This window comes from Lathyrus oleraceus, chromosome 4 (genome assembly GCF_024323335.1).
Source record: "Lathyrus oleraceus cultivar Zhongwan6 chromosome 4, CAAS_Psat_ZW6_1.0, whole genome shotgun sequence".
Taxonomy (NCBI): Eukaryota; Viridiplantae; Streptophyta; class Magnoliopsida; order Fabales; family Fabaceae; genus Lathyrus; species Lathyrus oleraceus.
In genome coordinates this window covers 376799877-376824761 of record NC_066582.1, presented here as the reverse complement: position 1 = coordinate 376824761, position 24885 = coordinate 376799877, and the positions used below count along the sequence as shown (strand labels likewise).

General features: G+C 39.4%; 1 protein-coding gene across 1 annotated transcript; it reads right to left on the bottom strand.

Moving 5' to 3' along the window:
* Positions 1–7361: 7361 nt before the first annotated feature.
* LOC127137605 (uncharacterized) lies at positions 7362–8312 on the bottom strand. Its single transcript, XM_051064054.1, has one exon. The coding sequence runs from the start codon at positions 8310–8312 to the stop codon at positions 7362–7364; it is 951 nt and encodes a 316-aa protein (XP_050920011.1).
* Between the last annotated feature and the right edge of the window lie 16573 nt (positions 8313–24885).

Below are 24885 nucleotides of genomic sequence, written 5' to 3'. Positions count from 1 at the left end.
GGGATCTTAGGGTCAAATGTGGGGTCTTATAGCTGCCCCTATTTAAGGACATTCTAGCTAAGGATGTGAAGGTTAAAATCTTCGTATCAACTCAACAGAATGGACTTAAATAACAACATCTAGAAACAAATTTTGCTACCTAAGAGACTTCATGATGCATATGATATGAATGCAAAAATAATCTTTGTGGGGAATATGTTGCCACAAAGGAAAAGAATCCAGAGAGACTGAAAGTCCGCAGGAGCATAATGAGTTCCATAAGGAAAACTCACTGGGGAGACAAAGACTATGGGATAAAAGTTACGCATAGGCCAGGCTACGACTTGAAAATTGCTGGAGACACAAGGGGATTTCCATGAAAATAAATCAATGGAAAGACTCAGACTGGAGGGAAAAGAAATCTGCAGGGGACGAGAGTAGACCAGAACAAAGCCAAAATACTAAAGCCAAAAGGAAATTCGATTTCACACAGAAATACAAACCGAAACTCAATTGGGGAAGAAAAACTTCAACACAGGAGTAAAAGAGATATATTATCTACCACCGATTATTGGGTAAGAAGATAATATACTCGGACAAAGGGACATCTGATCGGAAAAATAGTAAGTGTACTATTTTGCCTATTATAATAATAACGGGGAAATTCCCCGAATGTCGATCTCAAGGACTGCACGTTAATATCGAGTTCAAATTATCATTCAATTAAACAAAAAGTATGATTTAGGTTTTTAGATTCAAAATTATAAAAAAAAGGCAAAGGCAAATAATAATAAAAATAAGGGTTTGCAAGGTAAGAGGAACAATGCCAGGGAAGGTGTATGATTTACCCTATAACAACTCTGAGTCACTATTGCATCAACAAATATCAATTACTATCAGTTCTCAAGGGTATTTTCTCCCAAGTCCTTGGCGAGAAATCCTTTAATCATTCTACCTTAATTTCTATGTCCATAGGCAATTAGGGTGAAGTTAATATTTATTATATCAAAAATACTTTGATTCTTAAAGGGTACCCCTAGTCCTAGGTGATATCTACTGCAGAGTAACCTTATGAAAACCTTACCAATGGCGGTTCAGCCTAATTGATAACGATAGAACAATCTCGATTGGTCTGAAAGAGAAAGCATTAAACATATCAAAAGGTTACCGTAAAAATAATATTATAAATGCAAATGTAAACTCAAATTCGTTACAATTCTAAATCAGGGACACCCCTAGCATTGAGGGGTTTAGCTACTCACATTGTTCAAAACGAATGCAAGATAAAAATTATACATTACAAGTATTTGGATGACTTGGATCTTCAATCGCTTCCGCTCATGAAAACCTTCCGCTCTCCGAACTCCTTGCTCTCTGTAATACTTAATTGCTTCACAATACTGTGTTTTGCCTCGTTCCAAGATGATATTTTCTTTGGTAGAAGGTTCTCTTATATAGTAAAAATTCCAAGTAACAGGTGGACATGTCCAAAAATCTCTCTGCAAGCCTGATGATCAAAAGCCCGATGAAAAGGGAAAATTTTGGGCTTCGGCTGACACGGCCCGTGTCATCTGACACAGGTGGCTATGTCAGCTCACTTCTTCACTTGAGACGCCCATGGGGGCTTGACACGGTTGAGGATAAGGCCTGACACGGGCCGTGTCAACTGACACGGTCGGCCATGTCAGACTACTGTTTTCTTTCTTTCATTCTCCTTTTGCTTGACACGGCCCGTGTCAGGTGACACAGGTGGCCGTGTCAGGCCTCCTGTACCGGGGTTTTTCCATTCCTTTGCTTGTCGGAATTCCGCAATGTCTCGCTCCGAGTTCCTTGGTTCTTCCACCTGAACCTGTTGGACAAAAACACAAACATCCCACGCGTAAAATCACGAAAATATAAAGTAAAATATGACAATGAATGGAAATGCTTAAATATTATACGGGAAGTAAAATTTCCTTGAAAAGTACAAAAATGCTTGCACAGTGTCTCAAAATCCTCGGTTTCTTGTCGAATCAGTAACGAAAACTTAATGAAAATGGTGATTGATCACAACCCCAAACTTAACTCATTGCTTATCCTCAAGTAATGTTTAAGAGGACATTGTGTGTCACTCCCCAAGATTCTTTATTTTTCCTAAAACTGCTGAGATCATTCGCTAACGTCTTCACTCTTCCTTTTATAGTTCATGCTTTTCCTTGTGAGTTTTCAGCCGCACTTCCACTTCGAGGCACTGTTTCACCTGTCAACTTATATCACATTCTCACCAATTCTCTTGGGGTTAAGTGTTTTCGCTCATAACTTAGAATATGCAATATCGACTCACAAGTTTGAATAGTCTCTCCTTTCATATCACCTACACACAACACGCACACTTTTTGAGGTCTTTCGGGTTGTAACGGGGCTTGTGTTATGGTGTGGATATTCAAACAAAATGGGAAACAAGTGGTTTTTGGTTCAGAGTCAATGTTACCATTATTTTCACTATGTTGGTTCGTTTTCCTTTCTTCAAATATTCTCTTTTTGTTTTTTCGCTCGATTTTTCTTTTCTATTCTTGTTTTTCAACCGAGTGCCCTTCTTTGGCCCATGCTTCTTTTGAACCCTCGAGTCTATTTTCTTTTCTCTTTTATTTTTTTCGATGATTCTTTCTCTTTTTTTGTTTCTTTTTTTTCGCACTCACCTTGGCTTTCGGAACTCATGGGGTTTTACCCCAAACTTAGAATTTCAACACAGTTTAATAATATCAACTTGACTCTGAACAAGGTAAGGAAGTGTTTTGGCCGCGGGGTACATTTACAGGGTTAAACAAAAAATGGGTACAGGCTCAAATGGGGTTTACAAAGGATAGAATAATTGGGACGACTAGAAAGGCTCAAGGTTATATTCAAATAACGTGCCTCAGTGTGTGTAGTTATGCAGTGATAGTCCCAGAGAATCTATGCAAATTTAGAATGATAAAGACATACCTGAATATCGCTCATGATGATCAATGTGTTTGGCTTTCTATGAATCACCATGTTAGGTTAAGCTTTGACAGTATCCACAGTACCTCTAGTATGGTGTGACTTCTTCCTTACTTCAGAATGCACACGGCACTTATGTTGGTTAAGTTGTATACGTTGCGTCCGATCTTTCTTCTTCAGCAGTGTCGACTTCCTGGGGAGATCCTTCACAACAAGCAATGGTAAGTGGAGTGATCCTTTCATCCACTCCCAGTCGTGATTATTACTAATTTCCCAATAACACCACAGACCTGAAACACTTGCAACATAATGTACCCTAAAATAAAAAAAAAACCAAATATAGGACGTAATAAAGTAAAATAACAAAATTATTAGGAAAGAAACAAAATACTGAAAATAACAATATTGAAATTAACAATATTCAAAATAACAATACTGAAAATAACATAAACTCTCCCCCACACTTGAATTAAACATTGGCCTCAATGTTTGTGAATAAGAGTAAAGGAGGAAACTCACAGTATTCTACTGAGGAGGTGGGTGTGGAAAATGCAGCATCAATTGCCGCATCATGCTGCTCATCTCATCCAACATTGCCCCATGTCGGGCTTGCTCGATACCTTGCCGTGTTGGCTCCGTCCTTAAGTCGCCCAACTCAGTTTGTACCCAGGTCCATTGGTCAGTGGACCAGGAAGAGGATCCTGCCTCCTGCTGGGTAGGCTCCGGCGGTGGGGGTACAAACTGTTCCTAAGGTTCCTCCTCTTCTGCTTCTGTGGCATCCACATGGTCACCTGCAAACTGCTCACCTGCAGCAAAATGCTCAGTGTCATGGCCTTCCTTAGTGTCAGGGTCAACACTTACATTTAGTCAGTTTGCATAGTCAGTAATACTAACTCTGTCCAGATCCGGAAGAGCCATAACAAACTGTTTATGGATAAGAACAAAATAATAAGTGGGAGCAATGACAATCATACCTTGTTGTATCAGAGTTGGCATATCAATTTTAGTTTTACTTGCAATCGGAGTGTCTTCGAGTAAAACCGTCTGATACCCGAAATGTTCAACAATTTGGGTGATCATGCCACCGACGGAGGTGCCACCAGAGTCTGCTCGGCCAACCCTGCCTAGATAATAACCTACAAAGGTAGTGACATTGATGGTTTTGTTTTGCACCATCGAGTACATAAAAAATAACTCCCGCTGAGTGGCTACCCCTGTGATATCACCCCATCCGAATAGGGTGTAGGCCAAACCCTTCTGGGCATAACAAAAAGACGGATTCTGGATGCCAGAGGCTTTAGCACCCTTGGAGGTGTAATTCGTCCTCCCCGTGATGGAAATCCAGAAGTCCTTTGGCGAGAACCCATCTGGGATCGCTCCTGGTCCGTACAATGGGAGTCGGAGTATCCCTGCCAATTCTTCCACAGACAATTAATGATAGTTATTAAATAGACGGAAACGTAAAGTTCCAAAATAGTACCTGGTAGTGTCGATCCATCTCTTTTCAAGTTGGAATTCTAGTGTGCTAAGGAATTCGAGCATGATGCGCTCCTATGTCGGCGCTTCAAGGCTCATAAACTCCAACATCCCTAAGACGTGGAACATCCTGTACACCACAATTTTTAGCCCTAGAGCGTTCAGAGTGTGCTCGCACATATACCTGGTAGGTATGAGCTTCCATTTTCAGTGGACTTGATACCGCTTTTCCTGTTATGGATTGTCAAATAGAATGTTGTGCGGATTTGGGTTCTGACTGGGTCGCTTCCGTGACCTCGACATCTCAGCTAGTTGTTGCTTTCCGGTTAAAATTCTCCCTGGGGGCATTTTGGACTTGTAAAAAAATTGAAATTTCTGATATATGGAGTTAGAAAATTCGTAAATCGTGGTTAGAATGGGGAAGACAAAAGGAGTAATATTTGTGAAGGGTGTTATGGCGATAGGGTAGTGGAAGTGGTGGTTATGGAAGCTTTGAGGGAGGAGGTTTAATGGAAATTTGGTAAGGGTTTAGAGAGAGAGAATGATAATGGTGAAGTTTATGAGAGAGAAAGTAGAATATGTTATGGGAAATCTGAGTAATGATAAGGTAAAAGGTGGGAAAGTATGGTTAAGAGATAATTAGAAGGGCGGGCCCCACATAAATTTAACTTTTCAAAAACCCGTCTGCCTGACACAGGCCGTGTCAGCTGACACGACCGCCCGTGTCAGGCCACGGCCACGCCCACAATGCCATTTTTCCTTCAGTGCTCCTAACACGGCCCGTGTCAGCTGACACGAGTGTCCGTGTCAGGTCATTGCCACGCCCCAAAGACTCTCAACCTTCAGTGCTCCTGACACGGGTGGTCGTGTCAGGCCACTATTTTGCATTATTTCTCCATGGTTGACCAAGATCCTGACACGGGTTCTGTCAGCTGACACGGGCACCCGTGTCAGACTGCAATTTTGGCCGTTTTTCAGATTTTTCTTCTGTTCAACCTTCGGTAATGTTATTTTTCTGTTCGACATGACTTATACATTTATTGAAGTGATTTTCCCCTCCTTTGTAAAAGGACAGTGGGAAGGGTCCCATAAAGTCTATTCCCCATACATCGAACAATTCTACCTCTAACATGGCATTCTGAGGCATCTGATTTCCCTTTGATATGTTACCTGTTCTCTGACATCTGTCACACTCTTTCACTATCTCTTGTGCATCTCTGAATAGTATAGGCCAGTACAGTCCAGATTGGAGGACTTTTGTTGCGGTTCGATTTCCGCTAAAATGTCCTCCATATTCTGAGTTATGACACGCTTTGAGGATTTCCCTTTGCTCTTCCTCCAGAACACATCTCCTCACCAGGCCATCTATTCCTTTTTTGTACAAGAACGGATCATCCCACACATAAAACCTGCAATCATGCAAAAACTTTTTTCTTTTGTTAGAGACAAAATCATCAGGTATTAGTCCACCTACCATAAAGTTCGCGTAATCTGCAAACCAGGGGATATGCGTAACGGCTAGGAAACGTTCGTCGGTGAACTCATCTCTGATGGGGTGTGTTTCTTCTGTTTCGTGAATCGGAGTCATCCGAGACAAGTGACCAGCAACAATGTTTTCACTCCCCTTTTTGTCTCTGATTTCCAAGTCGAACTCTTGTAGCAGTAGGATCCATCGCAGCAACCTTTGTTTTGATTCCTGTTTGGAAAAAAGATATTTTAAAGTTGCATGGTCAGTATACACAATTACCTTTGATCCCAACAAATAGGATCTGAACTTATCAAAAGCATGCACAACCACAAGGAGTTCTTTCTCGGTGGTTGCATAGTTCATTTGGGCGGGGTTCAATACGTGCCTTGCATAGTAGATCACATGCATAAGCTTCTCCTTTCGTTGTCCTAATATTTCCCCTACTGCATTATCACTTGCATCGCACATTATCTCAAAAGGGAGAGACCAATCAGGGCAATAACTATGGGGGCTGACACAAGTTCCTTCTTCAGGGTCTCGAAGGCTTCCCTGCACTCTTTGTTAAAACGGAATGGTGTGTCTTTCACCAGTAGGCTAGTTAGTGGTTTTATGATCTTGGAGAAATCTCTTATGAACCTGCGGTAGAACCCCACATGTCCCAAGAAGCTTCGGATGCCTTTTTCATTTATCGGTGGTGGTAAATTAGCTATTACCTCAACTTTTGCTATGTCTACTTTGATACCTCGGTTGGAAATCTTGTCTCCCAATACTATCCCTTCACGCACCATGAAATGGCACTTTTCCCAATTCAGGATCAAATTTGTTTGCTGGCATCTTTCTAACACAAGTGACAAGTTAGTTAAATATTTATCAAATGAAGAACCGAATACTGAAAAGTCATCCATAAATACTTCCATATGCTTTTCGAGCATGTCAGCAAATATTGATGTCATACACCTTTGAAAAGTGGCAGGTGCGTTGCACAACCCAAATGGTATTCTTCTGTAAGCGAAAATACCGTAGGGGCATGTGAAGGCAATCTTCTCTTGATCTTCAGGAGCAACCGCAATCTGATTGTATCTCGAGTACCCATCTAGGAAACAATAGTAGTCATGTCCGGCTGACCTTTCCAACATTTGATCAATGAATGGTAACGGAAAGTGGTCTTTTCGTGTTGCCATGTTCAGTCTCCTATAGTCGATGCACACTTTACAACCTGTAACAGTTCTGGTTGGAATTAACTCATTCTTCTCATTTTTAATCACCGTAGTGCCCCGTTTTTTTGGTACCACATGGACTGGACTTACCCATGAGCTGTCGGAAATAGGATAAATTAATCCCGTATCCAACAATTTTACCACCTCTTTGCGTACCACTTCTTTCATTGTTGGGTTAAGTCTTCGTTGTGGTTGCACCATCGACTTGTGATCATCTTCCATTCAGATCTTGTGCATGCAAATGGCCGGGCTTATACCTTTCAAATCCTCGATTGCCCATCCGATTGCGCCATTGTATTTTTTAGCACTTGAATGAGTTCTGCTTCTTGGACACTTTGTAGACTGGCATTGATAATAACTGGGCATTTTTTTTCAGTATCTAGAAATACATACTTCAGATTTGCTGGTAGCTGCTTCAGATTTGCCCCTGTTTTGGGTTCTTCAGTGATATCTAATGGTGGTGGTTGTCTTAAATCTTCCCACTGATGTGGTTTAGATCTAATCCATTCAGGTTGTTTTTCCATCATATTGATCACCTCATAATCATCCTCATCTTTATCACTTTCAAAAATTGATAGACTCAAGACACGTTCTAACGATGAATGGGGCATTTTCTTTTCAATTTCTTGGGAAATTACCTGATCTATTATCTCTACAGTGTGGCTTGTGCCAATATCATCTTTGTACTGCATTGTGTTCCGTACATCTATCTTCAACTCTTCATCATAAACTTTGAGGGTCATTATTCCTTCCTCTATGTCTATCATACATCGTCCTGTCTCCAAGAATGGTCTGCCCAATATGAGAGGAATCTCCTTATCTTCGGGCATTTCCAGAATGACGAAGTCAACTGGGAAAGCAAACTTGTCAATTTTTACAAGAACGTCTTCCACAATCCCATAGGGTCTCCTAACATAGCGATCAGTAAACTGAAGTGTCATCCGAGTATCTTGAACGGTGCCAATGCCTAATTTCTTGTAGATGGATAGAGGCATCAAGCTTACACTCTCTCCTAAGTCAATTAGAGCCTTCTTGAATTTTCTTTCACCAATAGTGCATGGAATAGTGACCGATCCCATATATTTCTTTTTCACTGGGATTTTCATACCTTGAAGAATGGCACTGCATGTTTCAGTCAGGATGATCGGGTCTATATTAGTGGAACGCTTTTTGGAGATGATATATTTCATGAACTTGGCATATATTGGCATTTGTTCTAATGCCTCAGAAAAGGGATGTTTATATCAAGCTTTTTGAACATTTCCAGGAACCTCTCAAAATTCTTTTCATGTTGATCTTTCTTCTTCTGTCTTGGAGGGTAAGGGAGTTTGATGACTGGTTTCCGAACTTTTTCTTTCTCCTTGACAGGTGGAACTACCACTTCTTCATCTTAGTCCTTGGTTTCCTTGATTTCTAAATCCACTTCTAACAATCCATCTTCCTCCATACTGTTTTCTTCTGTTGACTTCCCACTTCGGGTTACGACAATATTAACATTGTTATATTCCCGTAGATTTGTTACCGTACCACTGGGTAGGGTGTCCGGGGCTTGAGAATTTGAAGCTAATTATTGTACTATCTGACCCATTTGGACTTCGAGATTTTTTATGGAGGCAGTGGTGTTTTTCTGATTGGTTCTAGTTTCTTCTTGAAACTGCATGCTGTGGGCGGCTAATTTTTCAATGGCGATCTCCCATTTAGCCTTTTTAGGGGCTTGTTGTTGCTGTTGTTGTTGATATTGAGTCTGATATTACCCTGTACCCTGTTGCGGAACATTCCCTATCTGATCTTTCCAGGAGAAATTCAGATGATTCTTCCAACCTGGGTTGTAAGTGTTGGAGTAGGGATTATTCTGCTTCAAGAACTTGATCTCTTCAATTTGTTGGGGAGTAGCAAAGCAATAGATCGTGTGATGAGGTCCATTACAGATTTCACAAGTGCAAGCCTGAGTCGGCTGGACTTGAGTTATCTGTTGAGTGCCTATATTCATAGCTTTCAACTTCTTGTCTACTTCGGAAGCAACTGTGTCTTCCAGACGGATTTTATTTGTCTCTAATTTCATATTAATTACCCTTTTTTGCTGACTAGTACATCTGTCGTATAATTCTAGATGCTCATTGGCAGCTATTGCTTCAATAATCCTTTTAATACCAGTGGTTGTTGAGAAATTTGTTGAGCCACCAACTGCTGTATCAATCAACTATTTTGTTTTTATTTTCATCCCGTTAACGAACATCTGCATTTGTTCAGTCTGATCCATATCATGAGTTGGACACGCTACTAAGACCCTTTTGAATCTTTTGTAGGCGTCTCCCAATGATTCACCATCCTTCTGTTTGAAATTAAGGATTTCATACATTTTCCTCAGGAATAATGATGTCAGAAAGTACTCATTTAAGAATGCATTTTCCATCTGTTCCCATGATGTGATACTGCCGGCTGGAAGAGAAGAACCATTCTTTCCCATCTTCAGCTAAAGTGAACGAGAACATTCTTAATTATTTTGCTTCATCAATATGGCCATCAATTTCAATGTGGTGCTCATGGTCAGAAATATTTGCAGGTGTTTGTTGGCATCTTCATTAACCTTTCCGGTGAAAGGTTTTCTTTCCAATTGATTGATTATGCTAGGATGTAGTTGAAAATTCGTCACATTCACCGGTTGGTTGACAATGGTCAGTCGACCACCCGGTGTGTTTGCACCTTCATAGTCACCTAGGAGTCTTTCCGGAGGTGGAATTGGAGGAACATTAGCCATTGGTTCTTTGAATTTGGAGTGATCAGAGATACTTTCTTCTTTGGAATCCACTCTTGCGTTGTCGCACCTTTGGTGAAGGGTCCTTTCAATCTCTGCGACAAAAAGAAATTCAGTTGAGGGTTCTCCTCGCATACACAAATTAGTAAATTATATATGACATAAAAATAATTTTATTACAGAGCAACAAAAGTTTAATTGAACTTTTAAAATTAAACTCTATATTTTGGCAGTCCCCGACAACGGCGCCAAAAATTTGTTCGGAAAAATAGCAAGTGTACTATTTTGCATATTATAGTAATAACGGGGAAATTCCTCGAATGTCAATCTCAAGGACTGCACGTTAATATCGAGTTCAAATTATCATTCAATTAAACAAAAAGTATGATTTGGGTTTTTAGATTCAAAATTATAAAAATAAAGGCAAATAATAATAAAAATAAGGGTTTGCAAGGTAAGAGGAACAATGCCAGGAAAGGTGTATGATTTATCCCTGTAACAACTCTGAGTCACTATTGCATCAACAAATATCAATTACTATCAGTTCTCAAGGGTATTTTCTCCCAAGTCCTTGGCGAGAAAACCTTTAATCATTCTACCTTAATTTCTATGTCCATAGGCAATTAGGGTGAAGTTAGGCTTTATTATATTAAGAATACTCTGATTCATACAGGGTACCCCTAGTCCTAGGTGATATCTACTATAGAGTACCCTTATGAAAACCTTTCCAATGGCAGTCCATCCTAATTGATAACCATAGAACAATCTCGATTGGTCCGGAAGAGAAAGCATTAAACATATCAAAAGGTTACCATAAAAATAATATTATAAGTGCAAATGTAAACTCAAATTCGTTACAATTCTAAATTAGGGACACCCCTAGAATTGGGGGGTTTAGCTACTCATATTGTTCAAAAAAAGTGCAAGATAAAAATTACACATTACAAGTATTTGGATGACTTGGATCTTCAATCGCTTCCGCTCATGAAAACCTTCTGCTCTCCGAACTCCTTGCTCTCTGTAATACTTGATTGCTTCATAATACTATGTTTTGCCTCGTTCCAAGATGATCTTTTCTTTGGTAGAAGGTTCTCTTATATAGTTAAAATTCTAAGCAACATGTGGACATGTCCAAAAATCTCTCTGCAAGCTCGATGATTAAAAGCCCGATGAAAAGGGAAAATTTTGGGCTTGGGTTGACACGGCCCGTGTCAGCTGACACGGGTGGCCGTGTCAGCTCACTATTTCACTTGACATACCCAAGGGGGCTTGACACGGTTGAGGATAAGGCCTGACATGGCCCGTGTTAACTGACACGGCCGACCGTGTCAGGCTACTGTTTTCTTTCTTTCATTCTCCTTCTGCCTGACATGGCCCGTGTCAGGTGACACGGGTGGCCATGTCAGGCCTCCTGTACCGGGTTTTTTTCATTCCTTTGCTTGTCGGAATTCCGCACTGTCTCGCTCCGAGTTCCTCGATTCTTCCACCTGAACCTGTTGGACAAAAACACAGACATCCCACGCGTAAAATCACGAAAATATAAAGTAAAATATGACAATGAACGGAAATGCTTAAATATTATACGGGAAGTAAAATTGCCTTGAAAAGTACCAAAATGCTTGCACAGTATCTCAAAATGCTTGGTTTCTTGTCTGATTAGTAACAAAAACTTAATGAAAATGGTGACTGATCAACATCCATTACCGGTTAGGGTAATAAATATCAAGGATGAGTCACTGAGGAAAATGAGGAATATTCATTACCAGTTTTTAGGTAAGAGTAACCTATTGGGGAAAAAGAAACTAAATAGGATTTACAACTACCTTTTTACTGGATAGAGAACCAAAGAGAGAGTATTCGTCACTAGTTAAAGTGAACATATCAAGGATAAACTCAAAGGAAGAATATCCGTCATCGGTTAAGATGAACATATCAAGGATAGACTGCAGGGAAAATATAGGAATTATAGTTGTCGGTTACTGGGAAGAAAACCAAAGAGAGAGTATCCTTCATCAGTTAAGATGAACATATCAAGGATAAATTCAAAGGGGAGAATAGGATTTATATCTACCATTTACTGGGCAAAATACCGCAATAAGGAATTACAAATACTGGTTACTGGGTAGAATACCAGAAAAAGAGAAAATCCATCACCGGTTAAAGTGAACATATCAAGGATAAACTCTTTAGGGAAAGAAGGAATTATAACTACCTTTTTACTGGGTAGAATACCAAATAGGAAGAATATTTGTCATCGGTTAAGATGAACGTATCAAGGATAAACTTGCTAGGGAAACGAAAAAAACGAATCCGCTCGAGAAAAAACAAAGAAGTAAATTACCTTTTACTAGTTACTGGGTAAATTAATATAGGTAAAGTACTCAATCATCAAGAAGAATATTACTGGTTACTGGGTAATAAACTCTTGGGGACCAAAAGATCTATCTAGGTAAGAACTAGAAAGAAACGGTCAAACAAGACTCAACCCAATGAGGATATAGCTCAAGGGGAGTGGTTTCATCCAGATAATGAACTGGGGAGGAAACTTAAATAACAATCATCCACGAGGTGATAACTCAGTAGGGAAGGAGAAAAGATAAACTCTTTCTGCTTAAGGGGATGACACTCTACAATTGAAAGAGGACAGACACACCAAATCTGCATTGGGAAATAGTATCACCAAAGCAGGAGATCAGAAGAAAGGTCAATGTGATAATAATGCACAATGAAATTTCTGATGTTATGTTTTATGCATGTATATGCATGAGTAAGTATATGATTATGCTGACAAACTAACAATTAGGATACAATCAATGATCTGAATCATCACAACTAGATACTCGGCTAATCTCAACAAGATGGGAACACCAAATGGAGAACCTTCTAGGGACGAAAATAAATAATCGAGGATATATAAATCTTAATTCAAAGATATATTCAATTCCCGGGGATGGCACACCACCATAGCTCAAGAGAGACTAAGGATACATCAAAGCTCAACTCTGGCTGGGGAAAGGCACGAAGAACATGCATCCAACCTGAAATGTTGAGGATGAAAGGAGATCTACCAAGGATCCTCATCAGAGCAAAAAGTCATCATTGTGGGGAATTTTAAGTCAACACCATATAAAATGGGAGACAACCCTGCAGAGGACATCTTCAATATTGTTCAGAACCAAATACTGTCGGATGATCTATTGGGAATTACGTCCATAAACATCTCTGTAGGGTTTCATTAGGGATACAATAGTCTGCTAGGACAAATCAAAGGCCACACGAGAATACAAAGATCAACAACAACTTCCTCAAAAGGAATACAATAGTCATCAGACTCTTCTTGGAGATTGAGAAATAAACCAATTCCAAGGTACAAAATATATCAACCAGATCTACAGACTCGCATAGGGGAGAAACTGCCACGGCTATGCAATGCACAAATAAAGGTGTCTGGGATCTGAAAATCAAATAAATATTTCACAGAGATCCAGGGTTCATGCAAAGATGAAAGTGAAGATCATAAATCCTTAGTTGGGGATAGATGATGAACTACAAATACAATCACACATCAGCTCTCCTGGAGATAAAAAATGAACTGTTTGGGGATCAACCCACCAACTCTATTGGGGATGATAAAGTCACCAACAAGCTCTTAGGAAAGACAACAGTGCTTCACATATCAAGACTTACCATTCTTTAGATTGTTGTTGACATTCTTTTTTTGAAATCGATTGTTCTTAAATGTTTTATTATTTCAGAAAAAAATGATTGCTCATTGATTTATTTATTTCAAAATTATCATCATAAGAAATTCAATTCTAAAACAGAAATAAATAAGAATAAGAAATAATTGGATAAAAGCTCAACTTTATTTAATAGAATGGTAGTCCGCAAATGGCGGGACTCCATGGATCTTTACAAAGTTTGAAAATGGTAATTTATATGGGAAATGGCTACATTGAATACAAAGACCTCTACTCTCCCTACCAACTTTGAAATCCAATGTGCTTGCCTTCGGTTGAGAATGATGAATCAAAACCAAATGACTGTTCAAAACTGCAACAAAGATCAGGGCCAGCCGGATGTAGTTACTTGCCATAATCCCTAATTTTTGCCTAGATTTCCTCGAGGTGGGGTACTCAATCTAGCGGGATAATTCTTCTATTTTATGTCTCTAACTTTTTCCTCGATCTCCCTTTCGAGTTTTCAATCCATCGAGACGCTTATTTTTGCCTAAGCCGCCCTTTCGGGTTTCCAACTTAGCTAGCTGTTCTTTTCTTTATAAGCAAAGTATTTCTTGACTGCATCGACACTCACAAGACGCGTGAACTCCTCACCATCCATAATTGTAAGAATCAAAGCATCGCATGAAAAGGATCTCTTAACAACATATGGGCCTTCATAATTAGGAGTCCACTTGCCCCTAGCATCAGGTTTGAAAGATAGAATCTTCTTGAGCACGAGGTCACCTTCTCGGAACACACGACGCTTGACCTTCTTGTTAAAAGATTTCTTCATTCTTTGATGATATAACTGACCATGACACATGGCAGTCAATCTCTTTTCTTCAATCAAATTCAACTGATCATATATGGTCTGACACTATTCAGCTTCAGTCAACTTGGCTTCCATCAAAACATGCAATGATGGGATCTCAACCTCTATGGGAAGCACAACATCCATGCCATAAACAAGAGAGAAATGGGTTTCCCCTGTTGAAGTGCGGACGGATGTACGGTACCCATGCAAAGAAAATGAGAGCCTCTCATGCAAATCTTTATACGTCACAACCATCTTCTGGATAATCTTTTTGATGTTCTTGTTTGCAGCTTCAACAACCCCATTCATCTTGGGTCTGTAGGGAGAAGAATTATGATGTGCAATCTTGAAGTCTTTGCAAAGATCTTCCACCATATTGTTATTCAAGTTCGATCCATTATTAATAATGATCTTACTTGGTGTTCGCAGTTGATTTTGGCGAACAACCTCTGGTTTTCCAAAACTTATTGAATTGGGTTACTTGCAGGATCAATCATACAAATCCTAGGACATGTGCAAATTTAAATAACTTGGTAACTCTTTAGAACAACCTTTGTATCCTTTGTTTGGTTTACTAAGTCTTTCATGTACGAAAGATATTTGACTAAAAGTGCGTAAGTAAAAGTAAACTTAACAAGACTAAGATAAATGGCGAAAAATAAATGGCGAAGCATAACTTGTCGAAGAGTAAATGCAAAGGATAAATGACTGGTAAAAGTAAAGGAAAATTGGTAAAGAACTTTGAGATTTATAAGATAAAACTTTAAAGAAATGGTGTTTGTTCACACGTACATTTTCCAAATAAGACTCTTTTCTCTCACACGGGTACTTTGAGTATTTTGCAGGAATTTTGTACAAGTTTTCACACACATATTCTGATAACAACTATCCTATTTATATATAAACAAAATAACTGTCACTAACGAATAAATCCTAAAACTATGACACTTGGCTCTCTGCATAACTTCCTTTCGCCAGGTGCTTCCACGCGTCTTCTGCCAAACATCATAACTCTTTTGAATTTGAATTTCCGCTTTACGTCGAAACGACGCGTCTCCTCAGACTTGTCGAATTGTCAAAATATCATAACATCATCCATACTTGTCAAAGACGTCTTTCCATCTGCAGACATCTTCTCTTGTCGAAATGTTGAACCACCAATCTGTCGAAGTGTCGAAAACATTTATCAACTAACTGTCGAAAATGCTCTTCAAGTAATATATTTTCCAGTATTTTTTGCAAGCATCCCCCTTTGTCGAAAAACACTATTCTGCTTTATTAATTTCATGGCGTCGAAAAATACATGTATACAAATTGCCCCATAGCAAAGATGTTTCGACTACTCTGGAGAAACAGTCATTTGTTGTCAACCAATATTTCGATGCCATGTCATTTAATTCCATTATTTCCAAGCTTTTGTAATCTCAAGTTCCTAGACAGATTCATCATTACACTTTTTCAGAAAACGTCATATCTAGCCCACGTTCAGACCTTACCCCCATCATTTTCTAAACCTAACATCATGGCCTTTTTCAACTTCCAAATCTTCATCATCACCGTTGTAATTCAGCCACGTGTCCCACGACTATCCTCAAAAATTCAAACGTTTTTATCATCTTCCCTTATAAATACTCACAACCTGTTTTCTCTGAAACTTTTTTACGCTTCAAACCTTCTTCTTCATACCCATTTTCATACTTTCAACTTTCCTGAAAAAATTTATTTGTTCTTCTCAACAATGGTTCCTCCAAAATCTTCCAGCAGCAAACACTCCAAGAAGACCCAAGGTTCAACTCTTCATCCTGTGCATGAGTTGAAGGGACCAATGATTATTGGAAACCAACAATACGTTCCTGAACCTCCCAATGAGAGAGAGAAGGAATGTATCTACAAGTCCCAGGTATTAATTCCTGTTCTTGTTTCTGGTATTTGTCACGCTATGTTAGGTCCACTCCCCAATCCAGATATTAAACCAGATCGTCTGAAAGAATTTTTTCCTACCTATTTCCATACCAAACCCATAGGTGCTGGAGTAAAACCTCAACCTCAAGAGAAAACTGTAGAACAAATTGACCCAAAAAGTTCGACTGATGATGGAGAGTTGAATTTAACTTATTTGAATTATGCTAGGATCTTTAGAACTTGTCCATGGTCGAAAGACCCTTCAGACTATTTATCCAGGCTAGATAAGGTTGAAAAGATTAAAGGAGATTTCTAGAAGGAACTAGGTATTTTCGACCTCATTCAATTGTCGAGAGCAGGACCCAACATTTGCCCCAATATGCTTTTAGCTTCCATTTATTTTTGGGACAGTACCTACAACACTTTTCACCTTTCTTGTGGGATGGTCACACCCACTCTCTTCGACGCAGCAGCCATCATTGGCCTTCACTCCAATGGGATAGATTTCAACCCCACCAACCTAAATGAAGATTCTATAGCTTTCGACACTAGCTTTGCTCCATACTCTTTATTCATGTCTCATTATCATGACAAGGATGCCACAGAAGTCTCAGATGTCGAACATATAGCCTTTTTGACTCTATGGCTATCAAAATATGTGTTTTGCTCCCGTTCCCTCCAAGTTTCCAAAAGATTCATCACTATGGCCAATCAGCTTCACACAGGAACCAAACTATGCTTAAGTGAAATGATTTAGGCGAATCTTTACGAATCCTTGAGTGAGAGTGTAAATCTTTTGAAAACCATCAAAGACCAAGGTAAAATCAATTTGTCAGGACCTTTCTGGCTTTTACAATTATGGCTCAATGCCATCTTTGAAGCTTCTCTTCCTGTAAAACATGAAGTGAACGAAGAAGAAGTGAAGGACAGGACTGTCGAATGGCCTAGGTTGGTGCAACTAACGCCAACTGATGAAGGAATTAGCCTTCGACAAGCTTTCAACGGTTATGTCATGATGTTTGCCAAAAGGTATCATTTTACTTCGACCATGGCACCCTTTGCTAGTAGAAAAATTGGACCTGAATGGTTTACCCAACAACTGCCCTTGGAAATGCAAAAGGATGAGAATATATTTTTGGATGTGTGGGAATCATTTTTATCCCCCAGGCTCCTCTTTTCCCATCGTAACGCGACCAAAACCCAAATAGCTTTGATAGTCTACCAACCCAATCTCGTTGCTAGACAGTTTGGCTTGATCCAAATAAAACGTCGACCCATCTTCCCAAAGAAAGGATCTATCATTTTTTACAACTCCCTCATAATGAAGATGAGAGCAAAGAGCTGTCGAAGAAGCTAACTGATGATTCTCTTGATATTCGACCAGTGATCTTTCGACCATCTTTTCTCTGTACTCCTAAGTTTGATGAGTGGTGGAAGGATTATTATTCTACCAGATTTTTTGACGTGACAGCCTTCACCACATATTTAACAAATGCTTTTGCTTTCGTGCAGGATCGGACCAAAAAAGGTATTCAAAGACACATTAAAGAAATACAAAAAATTCAAAAATATTTTGAAACTGCGTATAGACCTGATGATCTTAGTTGAACCATACGCGAAGCAGCATCAGAATTAAAATGTAAATTGACGGAGAGGTTTGAAAAATTGTCATTGCCTTCACATGTTCGACCAGAAGCGCGCTATGACTTGGCTTTCAGCTGTCATCCACCAAAATTTCCTCCTCTACCAATTGCTGAGTTTGGCGTGGCATTAAGCCCTCCATTTCCATATTGGTTCATTTGTGGGGACTATATGAAAATTCTTCGTCAACATTACAAAAAACCTGCTGAGCGTGTGGTTCCGACTAAGTATCATCTGGACGATTACCAAGGACACCTTCATATTGGAATAGAACACGTTCGCGTGGAAAGTCCCATTCTTGAAGGTGTTAACAGAAAACACAATTTTTCTTTTGTTATTCTAACTGTATTATCATGTATTTCTTATATTTGTTTCTGATTTTCCTTTCTTTCCTTAGCCGTAAAGATCCCTACCAAGAAAGCTTCCGTCGAAGCGTCACCAAGTGCTGCTAAGAAACCTTCGACAAAGGTACAAACCTCACTCTTTTCATTTATTCTTTTTCCTTTTAAGAAATTAACCGGCTTTGGTCTGCATGACTAGGTAAGTCGAAAACCCCCACCAGTCCAGAAAAGAAAGAAAGAAGAAGAGAAAGAAGAGGAGAGAGTTCCCAATGAAGAATCTGGTGATGAATCTTCAGAGCCAAACCCCCCTCCTCCTCAGAAGAAGAAAATCAAGAGGGTCTCTTCCCAAAGATCCATTGTTAAGTCAGCTAAAAAAGATTCTTCAAGTACTCCAGCTGCCAAACTTCAATCGAAGGATACAGAGAGTGGGAAATCTAGTTTTAATACTGAGATTCCTGAGGTAAATCCTTATTTCGACTATCTATGTTCATCTTCATTGCATTTCTTTCTTCTAACTTAGAATTATTTTCAGAAATAATTGGCTGACGAAGGAAACCCTGAGAAAACTCTGGAAGAGACAGTCTAAGAAGAAGATGTCCCCAAAAATGATCATGACAGGCAGACTGTAGCAGAATTCGACGCTCCAATGAGTGAAGCTTCTGAAGACGATTCTCCTCCTCATCCAGGATTAAGTGCTGCCAATAAAGGCGATGACACTGACATGGAAACTGAGATCGAAGATGACCATGAAGAAGAAACTGCTAAAGATGAGGATGACCAGTCGAAACAAACAGATGTTGGGCAAACTTTAGGACGAAGCACTCAACCCGCTCCTGACCAGACCAAAGGAAGTGCCATATCAACTAGTTCGACTGGTTTCTCTCGCGAAGAGCTTGAGAGTCTCAAGGTGCAAAAACCCTTAGAATATCTGAAGGCCATGCTTAACGCTCGTTTTAATTTTCAAGATTCTTCGCAAAGTAGTTCGACTACCTCTGGGGCCACTTCTGAAGCGCAATCTCTTGACAACCTTTTGACCAAGATTAAGACGAAAATCCTTGATGTTGATTTGTTCAAAGTTTTAGAAGAAAACGCCATTGCTCATATTAAACTCAAGAAGATTTTGAAACAAATAAACGTCTTGGAAACTTCTGCTGAGGTTGGCAATTTTGTGATGGAGTTGATGACCCTAATTGACTTGGCGACTGCAGACCTTCATCGTCAAAGAGATCTCTCCCAGTAAATCTCCACAAAATCCAAGGCTCAAGTTGCTGAATGGGATGCTGTTGCTACTTCGACTAACGAAGTTTCAAAACTGCAACAGCTTTCTGAAACTTATATCAAAGAAGTTGCTGCTTGTGATGATAATATCCAGAAATGGGAGAAACACATAGCTGCTCTTCAAGAAAAAATCTCCCAAGAGAAGAAGCGCAAAGCATCCATACAACAACCTAAACAAAATGAGATTGATGACGAACTGAAGGTGGGTATTCGACATGTAGAAAGGGCTCAACAACTTAGTCAAGAGATTGAGACTCTTTCTACCCACAGAAGTCTTTGTGATCATCGACTCCAGTTTCAGAAAAAGAAATTTGCCACATTGAAGGAAGCTTTTGCTAGTATCAAATTTTAGTCGAATTAGTTTAACAATTCCCAGCCCTTTGAGGCTTTCTTTGTAATAACTTTGGTGCCATTTTTGTTTGGCAAAGCTATCACATTTATTTTCACAATTATTCTACTGCTATTTTTACTTCTTGCAATATTAGCTTATATTTTTTCAAATACTTGGCATTTATCTTCAAGATTCTCTCATCTTTTCCTATCTCTTCAATCTCATACGCACCATTTGAAAAACTCTTCAAAACCTGGAAAGGTCCTTCCCACTTAGGAGACCATTTTCCCATTAATCTATCTTTTCGATCCATAGGAAGGATTACTTTCCAAACAAGATCATTGATTAAAAAGGTCTTGAATTTTACTTATTGTAAAACTTTTCGACTCTTTCTTTTTGTCTTTTTATTAGATCTAGCGTACGCAACCTTTCTTCGTCTAAATCAACTAATTTCGTCCATCATCATACTCCAATATATATCTGATGGGATTTCATGATGCCTTTGAACTCTAACTGATTGCAAATATATTTCGACTGGTAAAACTGCATCATGTCCATAGGTCAACTTAAATGGAGTCGAATTCGTTGCTTCTTTTGGAGATGTTCGACAAGCCCACAAAACTTGATCTAAAGTTTTATGCCAGTTTTTAGGTTTTCTCCCCACATGCTTTTTGATCAAATTTATCACTACCTTGTTGGCTGCTTCAACTTGCCTATTGGCTTGAGCATAGTAAGGTGTCGAAGTAAGGAGTTTAAATCCTGTTTCTTGTGCAAATTTCTGCATATTTTTACCAGTGAACACAAATCCTTGATTTGTTGTTATTGTTTCTGGTATCCCAAATCTATAAATTATGTGCTTTTGAATAAAATCTATAACTGCTTCTTGATCCATATTTACCAATGGTATGGCTTCAATCCACTTAGTGAAATAGTCTATTCCAACCAAAATGTACTTTTTCCCTTTTGAAGAGGCTGGTCGAATTTCACCAATCAAGTCTAAAGCCCAACCTCTAAATGGACAAGGCTTTATAATTGAATGCAACTCACTTGCAGGAACATGTGGTATGCCTGCATGTACTTGACATTCCTGACACCCTTTTGCAAATTCCACACAGTCCTTCAGCATTGTTGGCCAATACATTCCTTGTCGAAATAATAACCATTTCATTTTATGACCTGCTTGGTGTGCGCCACACGCTCCACTGTGCACATTTGACAAAGCTATGTAAGCTTCATCTTCACCTAAGCATTTCAACAAGACTCCTTCTACAGTCTTTTTGAACAATTCGTTTCCAAAAAGTACATAACTTAAAGCTCTGTATTTTACCTTTCTTTCGGCTTTCTGATTTGGGTCTTATAGATAATCCTTGATGGGCTTTCTCCAGTCTTCAATTCCTGAATCATCTATATTGAATATCTCAAAATTTTCTTCGTCACCATACCCTAATCTTATTGACTCCAAGTCTGATGGGGACAATTTGGTAGATATGAGTCTTCCTCTGACTTCGATAGCCTTTTCTAACTTTTCCTTCGACACTTTATATCCAGACGCAAGTTGAGCAAGGTCATTTGCCTCTTGATTCTCCTCCCTGGGAATGTTCCTAAAGGCCACATTGTCGAATTCCTTGAGAAGTCTATTGGCTATTACAAAGTACATGATTAAATTTTCTTTCACACATTTATATTCTTTAGTCAACTGCTTTATCACCAGTTCAGAGTCACCCATTATTTCGACTCTTGTTGCCCCCAATTTCAACAATATTTCAAGTCCAGCAACCAAAGCTTCATATTCTGCTTCATTATTTGAACACAGACTTTCAACTTTGTACTTGAATTTTGTTGGAATTCTGTCAGGAGAAATAATCAACATCCCAATACCGGTTCCATTCTTATGACTGGAACCGTCGAAATACAGTTTCCATGGTTCTAATTCGACATACTCTACATTTTCATTTATAGAGTGGTCAGCTATAAAATCAGCAACCACTTGTCCTTTCACAGCCTTTAAAGGCAAGTATTTCAAGGAATATTCTGTCAATGCTAAAGCCCATTTTCCGATTCGACTATGTAAAATAGGTTTAGATAACATATATTTTATTACGTCGAAATGAGAGGAAATGTACACATCAACAGGCTTTATATAATGCTTTAATTTCATACAAGCAAAATATACACATAAACATAGTTTTTCTATGATACTATATCTAGTTTCAGCATCGTTTAGGACTCTGCTGAGATAGTAGATAGCCCTTTCGACGCCATTCTCATCTTCTTGGCACAACATACTTCCTAATGTTTTATCTGATGCCGAAATGTACAATCTCATACTTCTTTTTCTACAAGGAGACATTAGAATTGGAGGACTAGCCAGGTATTCCTTGACTTTGTCAAAGGCAACTTGTTGTTCTTGCCCCCATGCAAAGTCTTCCTTCTTTAGTCGAAGTAGAGGAGAGAAGGCTTGCGTTTTTCCACTAAGGTTGGAGATAAACCTTCTGAGAAAGTTGATTTTCCCCAGCAGAGACTGCAACCCCTTTTTCGTTGATGGCGCTTCCGCCTCCATTATGGCTTTGGCTTTGTGTTCGTTTATTTCGATCCCCTTCTTATGGACCACAAAACCTAAGAAATCACCCGCCTGCACACCAAAAGCACATTTAAGGGGGTCATTTTTAAACCAAACTTCCTCATCCTTTCAAAGGATTGTCGAAGATGGTCTATATGACTTTTTCCTGAAACAGACTTGATCACAATATCATCAATGTACACTTGCATGAAAGTTTCAATAAAGTCATGAAAAATGGAATCCATAGCCCGTTGGTAAGTTGCTCTGGCATTTTTTAGACCAAAGGGAATTACTACCCATTCGTACGTTCCTATTGCTCCAGGACAACGGAATGCTGTTTTAGGAACATCTTCTTCAGCAATAAAAATTTGATTATAGCCAGAGTATCCATCTAGCATACTTAAATACCCGTGGCCTGCTGCAGAATCTATAAGCATTTCTGCCACTGGCATAAGATACTCATCCTTTGGGGTAGCTGAATTTAAGTCTCGAAAATCAATGCATACCCTAAGTTTGCCATTTTTCTTAATTACAGGAACTATATTTGCAATCCATTCGACATACCTGGTTGTGCTGATGAACTTGCATTTTAGAAGTCTTTCGACCTCTTCTTTTATTTTCGACAGAATCTCTGGTGCGAAGCGTCTTGGAGTTTGCTTTACTGGCTTCTTTCCTTCCATTATTGGCAGCTGCAATTCGACCAAACTTCTATCTAACCCAGGCATCTCGTCGTAATCCCATGCGAAGCAGTCTTTGAACTCTTTCAGCAACTGGACTATTTCGACTTTGAACTGGGGGTCCATCTTTGCGCTTATGTAGGTTGGTCTACTTTCTACCCCCAATCCTAAATTTATTTCTTCTAATGGATCCTGCGTCACCATCTTCACATTAGTTGATACTGGATCTTTTTCGAACCCCAGAGGTTCGTCATCATAAATGGCGTCAAGCTTTTGGTGTTGCCATTCGCCCATCTGGTTGTTATCATAATCTTCTCCAACGTCTCTTTAGGGACATTATTTGTTGGAATTTTCTTTGTTGGCTTCGACAGCCATATATTTTACTTCGGCCTCAAGGGCCTCTTTGAGTTTGTTCTCGGCTATGTAAGCCGTAATTCTTTCGAGCGTTGATTCTTTACTCGTCATCATCAAATTCGCTTCCCCATCCTGTTGGTGCTATATGAGTAGTTCCCCACATGTAAGATTCGCCAATTACTTCTTTGTCCCACTGAAAACCATGTGTAGGATGAAGGTACATGGAGCAGTAGGCGTTGTCTGTTGCTTTTAGGTCGAACTCGGCTGGGTTGCACAGAGGTATGTGAGCCAGGTTCTTGTCGAAACTTCGACTGTTGACATTGTTCACTTCTGTCATGAAATAACTTTGATCAACTTCAATGTTTTCGACAATCCCGTCTGGTCTCCAGATGGCTATTCGCTGATGCATTGAAGAAGGTACGGCTCCTACACCATGAATCCACTCCCTTCCAAGTAGTAAGTTGTAATTCACCATGAACATTGTTGGCCTTGTTATGGTTCCAACAGTCAAATCCACCTGGATAACGCCCATAGTGGTTCCTACTTTTCCTTCATAGTTCGACAACACCATGTTGTGAGGTTTTGCGTCTGAATCATCCTTCCCAATCTTCTTTAGCATGAAATGAGGCATCGAATTTACTGCTGCTCCGCCATCTACCAGTATCTTGTTTACACCAACATTCTCAACCTTTCCTTTTATGAACAAAGGATTTAAATGTGCCTTCATGGAATCATCTGGCCTTTCGAAGAAAGCATTCTGTTCTTTGACGCAACAATTGTTCATGACATAGTAGCAAACGGGCCTATGTACCATTGTTTCCTCTTCCATCTCATCTTCCTCGTCTTCGACCTCCATGACTCTATCATAATCTTTAGGGAGGACAAAAATCACATTGCATATCACATTAAAGGATGCTTCTGAGTCAGATTCGAAGTTGTCAGTTATTTCGTCGTCTTCTTGCACCTTCTCTCTGGACGCCACTGGTTCGACCATGCTGCCAGGATTGATCTGGTGGGAGGACTCCTCTCTGTTTACTATCTGAGCATTGTCACTGGATTCTGCTTTATCTTTGCTGTCAGCATCTTTTCCAATCACGCTTGTTTTCTGCAGCTTTTTTTTCTGCCCTCTTCTGCCTCTAGAATCTTCTCCATTGGAATCTTGACATAGGGTTTTTTCCTTTGTAGTTTTCTGAAGGGTATGGTCTTGGCTTGTGCTTCTCCACTTCCTTCTTACCTTCCATCGAAGTGCCTCTCTGAACTTCAAAATTTCTCCATTTTTTCTGTCCTTGAGCATCTCTAATGGGTTGAACCCATTTGTCGTCCGTTGCTTTGTTGGATGGTTTGTAAGTGCTATGGTGTCTTTCTCTACGCCTCCATTGGCGATGATCACTTTTTCTTGGGTCATATCC